General features: G+C 39.6%; 1 protein-coding gene across 1 annotated transcript in view; it reads right to left on the bottom strand.

Annotated features, from left to right (window-relative positions):
* Positions 1 to 14549, bottom strand: part of GUCY2C (guanylate cyclase 2C) — a 1918134-nt gene that overhangs the window by 307266 nt on the left and 1596319 nt on the right. The window contains exon 23 of the mRNA XM_073591935.1: positions 4287 to 4461. Coding sequence (XP_073448036.1) covers positions 4287 to 4461 — 175 coding nt within the window. The remainder of the gene's footprint in view (positions 1 to 4286; positions 4462 to 14549) is intronic.

The following is a 14549-nucleotide window of genomic DNA, read 5'->3' as shown; positions in this document are numbered from 1 at the left end:
AATCATGGTAATTAGGGAATGAGGAAAGAAATACAATATATTAGCAAACATTAAATACAATAAAATGTGATATTAAAGGATAAAAATCTTACCTTCATATACTCTTTCTGCAGGACCTGGATGATGGCAGAACAGGTCTCCAGGATAATGATCCCCAGAGCCTGGGGGGGAGATGCCTGTCGAGAACTTAAGTTCCTGCAGGCTTCTCCCCGTCACCAAGTACCGCAGGGTGGCGACTAACCTCTGCTCCGGAGTGATGGCTTGCCTCATGCAGGTATCCTGCCTGCTAATATAAGGGGTCAGCAAAGCCAACAAACGGTGAAATACGGGGTCCGTCAACTGGAGAAAGTTCCTGAAATCATCAGGATTATTCTCACGGATCTCACAGAGGAAAAGTATGACAGAACTGGTCAGGCTGAAGCAACCAATTCTTGGTCCATGAACTCCTCCCCACCCTGTTCATGAACTGGACTTGTGTCAAGGTAAGGACCCCAACACCAAGCCCCCGCACAGCACGAACTCTACGAGGAGCACATATACGCAACATGGCTAAAAAACGGTCGGCTGCTCAGAACAAAGTAACAGAACGCACTGAAGAACAGCAAGGCCTGTGAAGAGCGACCTGAAAAACAGTAACGAGCGGACAAGATTGCACTGAATAGTACAATACGAACTGACTGCACGCACTGAAGAGCAGATACAAACCCACAAGCACAAACTGAACAGCAGAAAACGATCTGAAAACCACGAGTCTGAAAAAGCGCGAATCGTCTCTCACCAAACTTTTACTAACACGAGATTAGCAAAAGGAGCCCAAAGGGTGCCGCGCTTGGTTCTGAACTGGCCTTTTCTAGTCTCGTCGTACGTGGTGTACGTCACCGCGTTCTTTGTGATCGGAAATTCCAACAACTTTGTGCGACTGTGTGTATGCAAAACAAGTTTGAGCCAACATCCGTCGGAAAAAATCCATGGATTTTGATGTCGGAATGTCCGATCAATGTCTGATCGTGTGTATGGGGCATTAGAGTGAAAACAATTGATCCATAACAATGGGCCAAGGTAGCTCTACCTGGCAGGTACATTTAGGAGCAACCCTGCCTAAACACCAGGGTGCTACACATACATACAGTGGGGACGGAAAGTATTCAGACCCCCTTAAATTTTTCACACTTTGTTATATTGCAGCCATTTGCTAAAATCATTTCATTTCATTTTTTTTCCTCATTAATGTACACACAGCACCCCATATTGACAGAAAAACACAGAATTGTTGACATTTTTGCAGATTTATTAAAAAAGTAAAACTGAAATATCACATGGTCCTAAGTATTCAGACCCTTTGCTGTGACACTCATATATTTTAACTCAGGTGCTGTCCATTTCTTCTGATCATCCTTGAGATGGTTCTACACCTTCATTTGAGTCCAGCTGTGTTTGATTATACTGATTGGACTTGATTAGGAAAGCCACACACCTGTCTATATAACACCTTACAGCTCATAGTGCATGTCAGAGCAAATGAGAATCATGAGGTCAAAGGAACTGCCTGAAGAGCTCAGAGACAGAATTGTGGCAAGGCACAGATCTGGCCAAGGTTATAAAAAAGTTTCTGCTGCACTTAAGGTTCCTAAGAGCACAGTAGCCTCTATAATCCTTAAATGGAAGACGTTTGGGACGACCAGAACCCTTCCTAGAGCTGGCCGTATGCCAAACTGAGCTATCAGGGGAGAAGAGCCTTGGTGAGAGAGGTAAAGAAGAACCCAAAGATCACTGTGGCTGAGCTCCAGAGATGCAGTCGGGAGATGGGAGAAAGTTGTAGAAAGTCAACCATCAGTGCAGTCCTCCACCAGTCAGGGTTTTATGGCAGAGTGGCACGACGGAAGCCTCTCCTCAGTGCAAGACACATGAAAGCCTGCATGGAGTTTGCTAAAAAACACCTGAAGGACTCCAAGATGGTGAGAAATAATATTCTCTGGTCTGATGAAACCAAGATAGAACTTTTTGGCCTTAATTCTAAGCTGTATGTGTGGAGAAAACCAGGCACTGCTCATCACCTGTCCAATACAGTCCCAACAGTGAAGCATGGTGGTGGCAGCATCATGCTGTGGGGGTGTTTTTCAGCTGCAGGGACAGGACGACTGGTTGCAATTGAGGGAAAGATGAATGCGGCCAAGTACAGGGATATCCTGGACGAAAACCTTCTCCAGAGTGCTCAGGACCTCAGACTGGGCCAAAGGTTTACCTTCAAACAAGACAATGACCCTAAGCACACAGCTAAAATAACGAAGGAGTGGCTTCACAACAACTCCGTGACTGCAAGGAGGAATGGCAGAGGATCCCCAAATCCAGGTGTGAAAAACTTGTTGCATCTTTCTAAAAAGACTCATGGCTGTATTAGATCAAAAGGGTGCTTCTACTAAATACCGAGCAAAGGGTCTGAATACTTAGGACCATGTGATATTTCAACAATTGTCAACAATTCTTTGTTTTTCTGTCAATATGGGGTGCTGTGTGTACATTAATGAGGAAAAAAAATGAACTTAAATGATTTTAGCAAATGGCTGCAATATAACAAAGAGTGAAAAATTTAAGGGGGTCTGAATACTTTCCGTCCCCACTGTAAACACATACTTCTTAGGCTAAATGTCAATATTACAAAAAGTTCTAAAAAACAATAAAATAATGTTGTAAAGAAAGGGTTAAGAAATCTAATTTAAAATGAGTTGCCAAATAGTTGCTCCCTGTGTTATCTGCGGATGCCTGATAGCAAGCCTATGAAGGGTTAATACCCATCGCCTGCTAGGAATATTTAAGGACCGATGTAGAAATAGAGAGAGGACCTAAATAATTAAAGGTTTTGCACCAGAGCCTGTGCGCTCTTTCTATCTTTTGCATAATTTGCCTAGGCCTGAAATCCAGGAAGTAACTAAAGAAAAGCAAAAAAAAAAGTTTAAAAACAAAAAGATATGATATACTTTCCTATCTATTTACTAATGCTAGCAGTTACATTGTTAGTCAGGTTGAAAAAGACACAAGTTCATTTAGTTCAACCATAAAAATAAATAAAAAATAATATCAAAACAGTCCCATATACCCAATACTATACCCACAGTTGATCCAGATGAAGGCAAAAAACCCCAGCAAAGGATGATCCAATTTGCTACAGCAGGGGAAAAAATTCCTTCCTGATCTCCAAGAGGATTTTCCCTGGATCAACTTTACCTATAAATGTTAGTACCCAGTTATATTATGTGCATTTAGGAAAGAATCCAGGCCTTTCTTAAAGCAATCTACTGAGCTGGCCAGAACCACCTCTGGAGGTAGTCTATTCCACATTTTCACAGCTCTTACTGTGAAGAAAGCTTTCCGTATTTGAAGATGAAATCTCTTTTCCTCTAGGCGTAAAGAGTGGCCCCTTGTCCTCTGTGTTGACTATAAAGTGAATAACTCAACACCAAGTTCACTATATGGACCCCTTATATATTTGTATATGTTGATCATAGCAGCTGTATAAGGATTAAAAATAGTCAGTGTTGATTGAGAGAGTTATGTTCCACTTTAACAAAGGTTTTAATTCTCTTATTTACCTACAGTTTTAATGCAATATCCTGTTTGGCAAAGGCCATTTCTCATAACTTATGCAAAAGATGCTACAACAGGGAGGGGATGACGAAGCAGCTGCAGCATTGCTAGGGATGAAGTTTCTCCCTTTCAATTAAGCATGAGAGAGTGCTAAATGAAGTCACCCAGATCTGTACTGTATATTAACCTGTGCCAGAGGGTTGCTTTTACTGAAGTTGCTTCCATCAAAGGACATTCACAGACAGGAGTAAAAATATATGCATATTTTTAGCCCCCAAGCTCATAACTTTATGTACATTTATTAATATTAAATCTTTTTCCAATCGATTGCCCAACCAGCTATGGCATCCAATCCAGCTTGCAAGTTAGCCGTATCTTGCAAAGTAATTATCTACAAAGCTTTACGGCATCTGCAAACAGACAAATTATACTTTTAATTTCAAACTATATGCAATATCTAAGCAGTAGCAATGCCAAAACTGATCCTTGAAGAACACCACTAACAACCTTAGACCAATCAGAGTATGAATTTCTGAATTTGATCTTCAGGCCAATTTATCATCTATTTACAAATTGAATTTTTCAAGTTCATAGATCTTCACTTACTTGTGAGAAACTATCCTAAACACTTTTAGCCTTTTAGCAAAGTCTAAATATACTACATCCACAACAATCCTCTTATAGAGTTTTGACAGAACATATACCTGAATGAACTCCAATCCGTATCCAGACAGGCAAACCTGGCAAATGACGTAGTTCAAAAGTCCCCATAAAGCTAAGAAGATCCAAAGCCATCCTGGATATATCCACCGCATGCCTGTTTCCATTTCGATTTGGAAGTCCACTAACCACCATGTAGGCATCTCCTATTGTTTCCACCTAAAAATTTTAGGACATGGCTATTTAGGATCGATGTATTGCATCAGAACAAACTATTTTATCAAAGTTATTCTAGATAAAGTATAAATATTCTGAAACTTTAAAAAATTGCCTGTTTTTGCATTTGATCACGGAAGATTACAAACTGCCAACACAAGGCATCCCCTGCATATGTTTACCTATAGTGTAAAAAGCACATATCTCCAGATCAGGACTGCGAACAAAAATTTCATAAGAATTCCTCTGAATTTGTGTATACTTCCATAGTTATGGGTCAGGAATTACATGAAATGGAGTGGGAGAATTAGTAATTTTGTGTAGAGGCTATCTGATTGTAGAAATGTGTAATTTCCAGTGGTAACACAGGGATAAAAAGGCATAGGCTACAAATGTTTTCTGATATACCTGGAGATATATATCTATCTATATAGATATATATATAGATAGATATCTATACATATATAGATAGATATCTATATAGATATAGATATATATCTATCTATCTATATATATATATTATATATGTACAACAAACAGGTGGTGATGAACAGCACATCAGCAGTCTCCCAGTGCAATCAGACCATCCCAAACGGTCATATATAGAAAGAAAGTTCAGAGGATTGCTGCACAAAAATTTATTGAAATGAAAAACATACAAAAAATGTATCAAAAGCCTTCCATTGTATAGTTACAGTTTCGGGCTATATTGCTAGCGCCCTTCTTCAGACTAGAACATATCACAATTGAAGTTTTTTTTTCACAACATTTATAAGAAAGCATAATTGGAATCAATTGCATTAACAAGGTCATTATCCATCATCACATGCGTCAAAGATCTCTTTAATCAAAAATAGCAAGATGAAAAAGGCTAAAGACTGGATACAAATTCTTATTCACTCTAACATGCATCCCTGGTGTCAACCTATAATATGAAATAGAAAAGAGAGAAAAATAGAAAAAATAGGGAACAAATACCTTTTTATCTTCATATTCAGTAAGCGCCATATAATTTAAAACAGGTCATATGTTGAACAACCCATGAGTCCCTCATACAAACAAGTACAGATCGATTTCTGAGTTTAACCCTTTGGGGTACATAGTATCCAAAGAGTGGATCCACTGTACTTCTTTCCTTCTCAAAATTAACTCCCGAACTGTAACTATACAATGGATCATTTTTGATACATATTTTGTATGTTTTTAATTTCAATACATTTTTGGGCAGCAATTCTCTGAATTTTCTTATACACGCATATACAGTATCTCACAAAAGTGATTACACACCTCCCATTTTTGTAAATATTTTATTCTATCTTTTCATGTGACTACACTGAAGAAATTACACTTTGCTACAATATAACAGTGTAAATTTGCTGTCCCCTCAAAATAACTCAACACACAGCCATTAATGTCTAAACCACTGGCAACAAAAGTGAGTACACCCCTAAGTGAAAATGTCCAAATTGGGCACAATTAGCCATTTTCGCTCCCCGGTGTCATGTGACTCAGTGTTACAAGGCCTCAGGTGTGAATGGGGAGCAGGTGTGTTAAATTTGGTGTTATCGATCTCACTCTCTCATACTGGTCACTGGAAGTTCAACATGGCACCTCATGGCAAAGAACTCTCTGAGGATCTGAAAAAAATCAGAGGATCTGAAAAAAAGAATTGTTGCTCTACATAAAGATGGTCTAGACTATAAGAAATCGCCAAGACCCTGAAACTGAGCTGCAGCATGGTGGCCAAGACCGTACAGCAGTTTAACAGGAGAGGTTCCGCTCAGAACAGCCCTCGCTATGGTCGACCAAAGAAGTTGAGTGCACATGCTCAGCGTCATATCCAGAGGTTGTCTTTAGGAAATAGACCTATGAGTGCTGCCAGCATTGATGCAGAGGTTGAAGGGGTCGGGGGTCAGCCTATCAGTACTTAGACCATATGCCACACACTGCATCAAACTGGTCTGCATGGCTGTTGTCCTAGAAGGATGATGCACAAGAAAGCACGCAAACAGTTTGCTTAAGACAAGCAGACTAAGGACATGGATTACTGGAACCATGTCCTATGGTCTGATGAGACCAAGATAAACTTATTTGGTTCAGATGGTGTCATGCGTGTGTGGTGGCAACCAGGTGAGAAGTACAAAGACAAGTGTATCTTGGCTACAGTCAAGCATGGTGGTAGGAGTGTCATGGTCTGGGGCTGCATGAGTGCTGCCGGCACTGGGGAGCTACAGTTCATTGAGGGAACCATGAATGCAAACATATACTGTGACATACTGAAGCAGAGCATAATCCCCTCCCTTCAGAGACTGGGCCACAGGGCAGTATTCCAACATGATAACTACCCTAAACACACCTCCAAGACGATCACTGCCTTGCTAAAAAGCTGAGGGTAAAGGTGATGGACTGGCCAAGCATGTTTCCAGACCTAAACCCTATTGAGCATCTGTAGGGCATGCTCAAATGGAAGGTGGAGGAGCACAAGGTCTCTAACATCCACCAGCTCCATGATGTTGTTGTGGAGGAGTGGAAGAGGACTCCAGTGGCAAGCTGTGAAGCTCTGGTGAATTCCATGTCCAACAGGGTTAAGGTTGTGCTTGAAAATAATGGTGGCCACACAAAATATTGACACTTGGGGCCCAATTTGGACATTTTCACGTAGGGGTGTACTCACTTTTGTTGCCAGCGGTTTAGATTTGAATGGCTGTGTGTTGAGTTATTTTGAGGGGACAGCAAATTTACACTGTTATACAAGCTGTACACTCATTACTTTACATTGTAGCAAAGTGTAATTTCTTCAGTGTTGTCACATGAAAAGATATAATATAATATCTAATAAAATGTAAGGGGTGTATTAATTTTTGGGAGTATATATATATATATATATACATACATATATACACATATATTACTGTGCAAAAGTTATAGGCAGGTGTGATCTTTATCAATTAACAAAATGGAATGTAAATGAACAGAAGAGAGATCCAAATCAAATTAGTATTTGGTGTGACCATCCTTTGTCTCCAAAACAGCATCAATTCTTAAATTGTTCTAGGTACACGTGGTAGGTTGTTCCAAACATCTTGGAGAATTAACCACAGATCTTCTTTGGATGTAGGCTGCCTCAAATCCTTCTGTCTCTTCATATAATCCCAGACAGACTCAATGTTGAGATCAGGGCTCTGTGGTAGCCAAAACATCACTTTTAGGACTTCTTACATAGTAGGGGAGGTTGAAAAAAAAAAGACACAAGTCCAACCTATGTGTGTGATTATTTGTCAATATTACATTGTATATCCCTGTATGTTGTGGTCGTTCAGGTACTTATCTAATAGTTTTTTGAAACTATCGATTATCCCCACTGAAACCACTGCCTGTGGAAGGGAATTTCACATCCTTGCCGGTCTTACAGTAAAGAACCCACTATGCCGTTTAAGGTAAAACCTCTTTTCTTCTAATTTTAGTGAGTGGCCACGTGTCTTATTAAACTCCCTAGAAGTACATCTTCGCCAGGTTTTTAATCAAAAACGGTCACATCACAAGGGAGGTGCCTCCCTTGTGATGTGACCGTTTTTGATTAAAAACCTTTTTTGGACAATCTTGTTTGCTGATCCATGGCGTGCTGGCGAAGATGTACTTCTGTCTGATGCTTCCAGAACCCAACTGGTAATCGTTACAGCACCCATTAATGTTCTATTGCCATTTGTCTGGGAACGTGTGTGACTGGAATATCGAATTGACTTTATTAAACTCCCTTTCGCTGAAAAGTTTTATCCCTATTGTGGGGTCACCAGTATGGTATTTGTAAATTGAAATCATATCCCCTCTCAAGCGTCTCTCCAGAGTGCTCGTAACCTTTCTTCATAACTAATGTCCTCCAGTCCCTTTATTAGTTTTGTTGGCCTTCTCTGTACTCGCTTTTTTTCATTTCCAGCACATCCTTCCTGAGGACTGGTGCCCAGAACTGGACAGCATACTCCAAGTGCGGCCAGACCAGAGTCTTGTAGAATGGGAAAATTATCGCTTTATCTCTTGAGTTAATCCCCTTTTTATCTCGTTCAAAGGTTTTTATTGAAAGATCAACATATGGTAACAAGTATAATGTATCAATTAAAGGTATTTTAGTAGTTACATGTAAAATAAAGAAGCAGGTTAGGGCATTGTATTAATATAACACACAGATGGTAAAATTAATGTTAGATAAGTTCCCTATTTATCAAAATGATAGAGTTTTCAGACTGTTTCAATATTAACTTACATTAATATTAAGAGGATCATTATCAGTTAATGAAAATTAGGTCTATTTGTGTCTGAGTTCTTACGTGTGTTAAACATTTGAATAAAGTATATGTATCAAATTACTGAGTGTGATATTTTAAATATATTCCATATCACCTGTTGCTGTTAGGTACCTTATGAAATGATAATAAGAGAAATAAGGAAGAGAAGAAAAAGGAAAGAAAGAAAATAAGGGTAAGGAAAGGTGGGGGGGGGGACAGAGGGCATGGGGTGTTCCAGAGGCATAATTTATTCTTATTGTTTTATCATTGTTGCATATAAAAATGTTAGTTACCATAACTGGAGTACCTGGTGGTCAAAGTTTATAGGTAAACAATGTGTGATCCATGGTTTCCATAGACCTTCATATCCTTTCAGATTTTCTTTATCTAGGGCTTCCATTTTTGCATGCAACAATGACTGATTCATTCTGTGCTTGGTTTCTGCTATGTTTAGTAAGGGAGTTTTCCATGCTTTAGTTAATGTCTGTTTCGCGGCCGTCATAAGTTGTATGAATAGCTTGAATTGTTTACGAGTCATGTAATCAGGTTTTATATTTAACCTCTTGCTTACTGGGCACTTAAACCCCCCCTCCTGCCCAAACCAATTTTCAGCTTTCAGCACTGTCACACTTTGAATGACAATTGCGCGGTCATGCTACACTGTACTCGAATGAAATTTTTATCATTTTTTTCACACAAATGGAGCTTTCTTTTGGTGGTATTTAAGCACAGCTGGGGCTTGTAATTTTTGCTAAACAAACAAAAAAAGACAGAAATTAAAAAAAAAAAAAAAACATGTTTCATAGTTTGTTATAAAATTTTGCAAACGGGTAATTTTTCTCCTTCATTGATATTCGCTGATGAGGCTGCACTGATGGCCACTGATGCTACCAGCGTGAGGAGAAAATAATAGCCAATTACCGGCTCTGTTTACGTCACATGTTCAGCTGTCATTGGCTGACAGCTGGTCAGGTGGTAAGGGGTTGGGATCAGACTCACTGATCACAGAGCGTCCTCAAGCACAGGAGGACATCCAGGGACACCATCCAGGCAAAGTAAGTCTGCGCTGCAGCCGTATTTTGGCTATAGAACAAATTCCACCACATGTGTATATATGTTCCTTGTTCTGAACAGCTACGAAAGCAGAGACCTGAGTAATCAGGCGCGAATATAGCTATTGTAGCAGGAACCAAATATCAGCGTGAGAGTACCTTGTAGGTGGTTTCAATATCTATCACATTAGGAGAAAAAGATTTGATATTGGACCAGATTGCAGACCATTCTGTTTTATAGTTCGAGTAAGATCTTTTTCCCATTTCATCACATAAGATAGTAATTTAACATCTGGTTTAACAAGCAATGTGGAGTATATTGTTGATATGAGACCTCTGGCATGAGAGTCTTTCATGCATATATTTTCAAATTTCAAAATCATCTACAGAGCCATCAATGCTTAGGAAAGGAATACAAAAGTTCTTAATTTGAAGGTAACAACATATTTCTGATTGGGGGAGCCCAAAAGACTTGCATAAGTCTGTGAAGGGACGGATAGGTGTATTTAGGATCATGTGATATAAACATGTTATACCTACTTTGAACCAAGCCTGAAAAGATCTGGGATAAGTCCAAGCTGGATAGAAAGCTGGGTTTTTGAGAAAAGATAGAAGTGGGTTATGTTTGGATTGCAGACCATGAGAGATTTTGAGTCTATCCCAGATAGCTAGAGAATGTTTAGTGGTTGGGTTTTTTAAAGTTTTACGATCTATGGGACGTAACCATAAAATATTGTGTATGGAAAGAGGGTCCCGATCTATTGCTTCAATGGTAACCCACAGGGGAATCTCAGTTTTGGAGTGATATTTTATGGATTGTGCTAGTTGAGCGGCTTTATAATATAATGAAATGTTTGGAAATCCTAGGCCACCATGGATTTTGGGAAGGAATAAGGTTTCTCTAGATATTCGTGGTTTGAGTTTCCCCCAAGTAAATTTTATACATTTTTGTTGTATTATTCTAAGGAAATAGGCTGGGATGTGTATTGGAAGAACTCTGAAAAGGTACAGGAGTTTAGAAAGTATGGCCATCTTTATTATATTTATTTTCCCAACCCATGAAGTCAGTATAGATGACCATTTTAAAAGAAAGTTTGTAGTTAATTTTAGTAAAGAAGGATAGTTGGCGGAAAATGAATCCAAGTGGCTGGCAGTAAGCTGGATACCCAAATAAGGAATGATATGTGTAGCTCATTTAAGGGTAATAATTCACGTACAATTAATTTTTCCGCAGTGGTTAACAAGATGTTCAGTGCTGTAGATTTTTGAGTATTAACCATAAGGCCTGAGATGATCGATTGGTTTTTTAGTATATTCATAAGGTTAGGAGCTAAAACTTGTGAAGCTAAAAATAGAAGGATGTCATCCGCAAATAAACATATCTTGTAGTGACAACCTTTCATTTCTATGCCTGTTATAGAAGGTTCCATTCTTATTCTTTGTGCTAAAGGCTCAATAAGCAAATCAAATAATAAAGGTGAGAGTGGGCATCCTTGACGTGTGCCCCTTTCTATGTTGAATGTTTCAGATTTGTAACCTGCGTATTTAATGTACGCTTTAGGTTTGCAATAAAGTGCTGAAATCCATTGTAAGAAATGGGGGCCCAATCCCCCTTTACTAAGAGTATAGTGCACATAGGAACATGAAATGGAATCAAATGCCTTTTTTATATCTAATGAGAGGAAACAGGCTGGGATGCGGCGTAATTGTGCAGCATGTGATAGAAGGGTGGCAAGTCTAATATTATCACTTGCTTGTTGGATAGGGATAGATCCTGCTTGGTCTTTATTATGATTTTACCAATGAATAAATTAAGTCTAGTAGCAAGAATTTTGGCTAATATTTTAATATCTACATTTAGTAAAAAGATAGGACGATAGTTCGAACAGATGTTATCGTCCAAGTTTGGTTTGGAAAGCATACAAATAATTGCTGTTAATGTTTCCTGTCTAAATGAGTGACCTGATAATATAGAGTTGAAGGCATCAGTTAAGGTGAGTAATAATGTTTCAATATATGTACGATAATATAGTGCAGAAAATTCATCAGGGCCAGGTCTTTTGTTTATTTTCAGTGTTTTGATAGCACTGGACACCTCTTCAACCAATATAGCTTTCTCTAGTAGCTCTAACTGTGTTGTGGATAATAGGGGGAGGGAAATGTGGTAAAAGAACGCATCAGCTTTGGATGTATCCAGCCCAGTGTCATAATAATATAAAGTGTTTAAATGTGTTTTACATTTTTTAAGTATTTTCCTTGGGTTATTGGAGTATACTGTATTTATCGGCATATAACACGCACAGGCGTATAACACGCACCTTCATTTTAGGAGGGAAGTTTCTGGAAAAAAACTAAAATTTTAAATAAAGAACTCTGAAGCAAAATAAGGGTCAGTGCCCATCAATGCAGCCTCACCATTGCCCATCTGCAGCCTGATCAATGCCATCTGCAGCCTCACAATTGCCCATCAATGCAGCTTGATCAATGTCCACCTGCAGCCTCACAATTGCCCATCAATGCAGCTTGATCAATGCCCATCTGCAGCCTCACAATTGCCCATCATTGCAGCTTGATCAATGCCCATATGCAGCCTCACCATTGCCATGAATGCAGCCTGATCAGTGCCATCTGCAGCCTCACCTCAGATTACTGCTGCCTCGGAGGGGACAGGGAGGGGGGCGGGACGAGCGCCATCAGATTACATACAGTGACAATCTCCTGTTTACTGGGCGGCCTCTTTAATACAAAGTTCTATGATAGACAGAACACTGGTTCAATGCCAGCCCTGGAGATGGGACTTCTTATTTACAGATGCCGCTGAATAAACAGGAGATTCTCGCTGTATGTACTCTGACAGCTCTTGTCCCTCCCCCCTCCCCGTTCCCTTCTAGGCAGCCCAAATTGCAATATCGGCATATAACATGCACACACTATTTGCACCCGATTTTCAGGGTGAAAAAGTGCTTGTTATATGCCAATAAATACATAATATCTTTAGTTATTTTGTGGCGAATAGGTTTAGTGGGAGAGTTGTGAGATTCAAGCATGCGGGCCAATAGAGTTTCTGGTTTATTAGCTTTCATGTAAAAATTGTGGCGTGATCGATTGATAGTTTTATCTGCATATTCTGTGAGAAACAGGTCAAATTCAAGTTTAGCCTTATCCAATTGCAATTGTAACAAAGGGGAAAGATTGGATTGAAATGCCATGTAGCAAGTGTTAAAGTTTGTTTCTAATTTGTTATATATAGCTTACATTCTCAATTAAATAGAGCCGCTTGTCTCATATATATACACCACGTAAAACTGGTTTAGAGCTTCCCACAGAGTGAGCGCGGATATATCAGGGGTATAGTTGTCTACAATGTATTCTTTCAGTGCAAGTTCAATATTAAGTTTATATGTTGGGTTTTTAAGTAGGTAATCTCTAATGCCGCGTACACACGGTCGGACTTTTCGTCTACAAAAGTCCAACGGACGCTGACGGACTAAAGCTGGCTGGTAATCCGATCGTGTGTGGGCTTCTCCGGACTTTCAACGGACTTTTTCAGCCTCAAATCCGACGGACTTTAGATTTGAAACATGCTTCAAATCTTTCCGACGGACTCGAGTCCGGTCGAAAAATCCGCTCGTCTGTATGCTAGTCTGACGGACAAAAACCCACGCTAGGGCAGCTATTGGCTACTGGCTATCAACTTCCTTATTTTAGTCCGGTGTACGTCATCACGTAAGAATTCGACGGACTTTTGTGTGATCGTGTGTAGGCAAGTCTGTTCGTTAGAAAGTCCGCCGCAAGTCCGTCGAAAGTCCGTCGAAAGTCTGTCGGACAGGCTGTCGGACTTTTGTAGCTGAAAAGTCCGACCGTGTGTACGCCCCATAAGAAGCCAAGTCTGATCATGTGCTTTTGCAATGGTAGAGGCTATAGTGGTAAGTATTGCACTATCATCCGACCATGGGATTGGTAACATTTTGGATGTTAGGATTTCAGGCACCATACCTGTAGTTAGGAATATGTGGTCTATTTGTGACAATGACCGATGGGGATGTGAATAGGGGGTAAATTGTATTTTAGTTGGATTCAGTTCACGTCAGGAGTCTACTAAATTATGTTTTGTAAAAAGTTGTGAAAAAGAGTGTCTATTAGGGACATTTGATTGAGATATAGGTGGTTTGTCTAGAAAGGGAAAGAAAGAGTTAGATTGGACTCTCCACATAAAAGTAACGTTCCTATTTTATGTGATTGGATTACCTGTAAAAGGTGAGAGAGGAACGAAGTAGAACTTTTGTTGGAGGCATAATATGAAACTACTGTTATGGCAGTATCATGCAAATAATCTGAATCAGATATCGCCCTTCCGGGTCTTTCATCTCCTTTAATAATGTACATGGGTTATTGTGGTGAAATGCAATAAGTACGCCTCGCTGTTTAGTTGAAGCTGAGGCTGTGCAGACCTGTGAGCACATTTTGCTGAAAAATTTAGGAGTGGATTGTGGTGTGAAGTGGGTTTCTTGAAGGCACAAGATATGTGCTTTTCTAGTGGCAAAGGAAGAAAGGCTTTGGTGAGTTTTTATGGGATGTTCAAGCTCTGAACATTCAGGAATAGTATATTTATTGGAGCCAAATGCCGCGTACGCACGAGCAGACTTTACGGCAGACTTGGTCCGGCGTACTGGATTGCATCAGACAATTCGATCGTGTTTTAAATTTATCCGATGGACTCTTCTTTCTAGCAGACAAACCGGTCGTCTGTGTGCTAGTC

Source organism: Aquarana catesbeiana, linkage group LG07, assembly GCF_042186555.1.
Source record: "Aquarana catesbeiana isolate 2022-GZ linkage group LG07, ASM4218655v1, whole genome shotgun sequence".
Taxonomy (NCBI): Eukaryota; Metazoa; Chordata; class Amphibia; order Anura; family Ranidae; genus Aquarana; species Aquarana catesbeiana.
The sequence above is the reverse complement of the archived record's forward strand: the minus strand, read 5'-3'. Positions and strand labels throughout refer to the sequence as shown.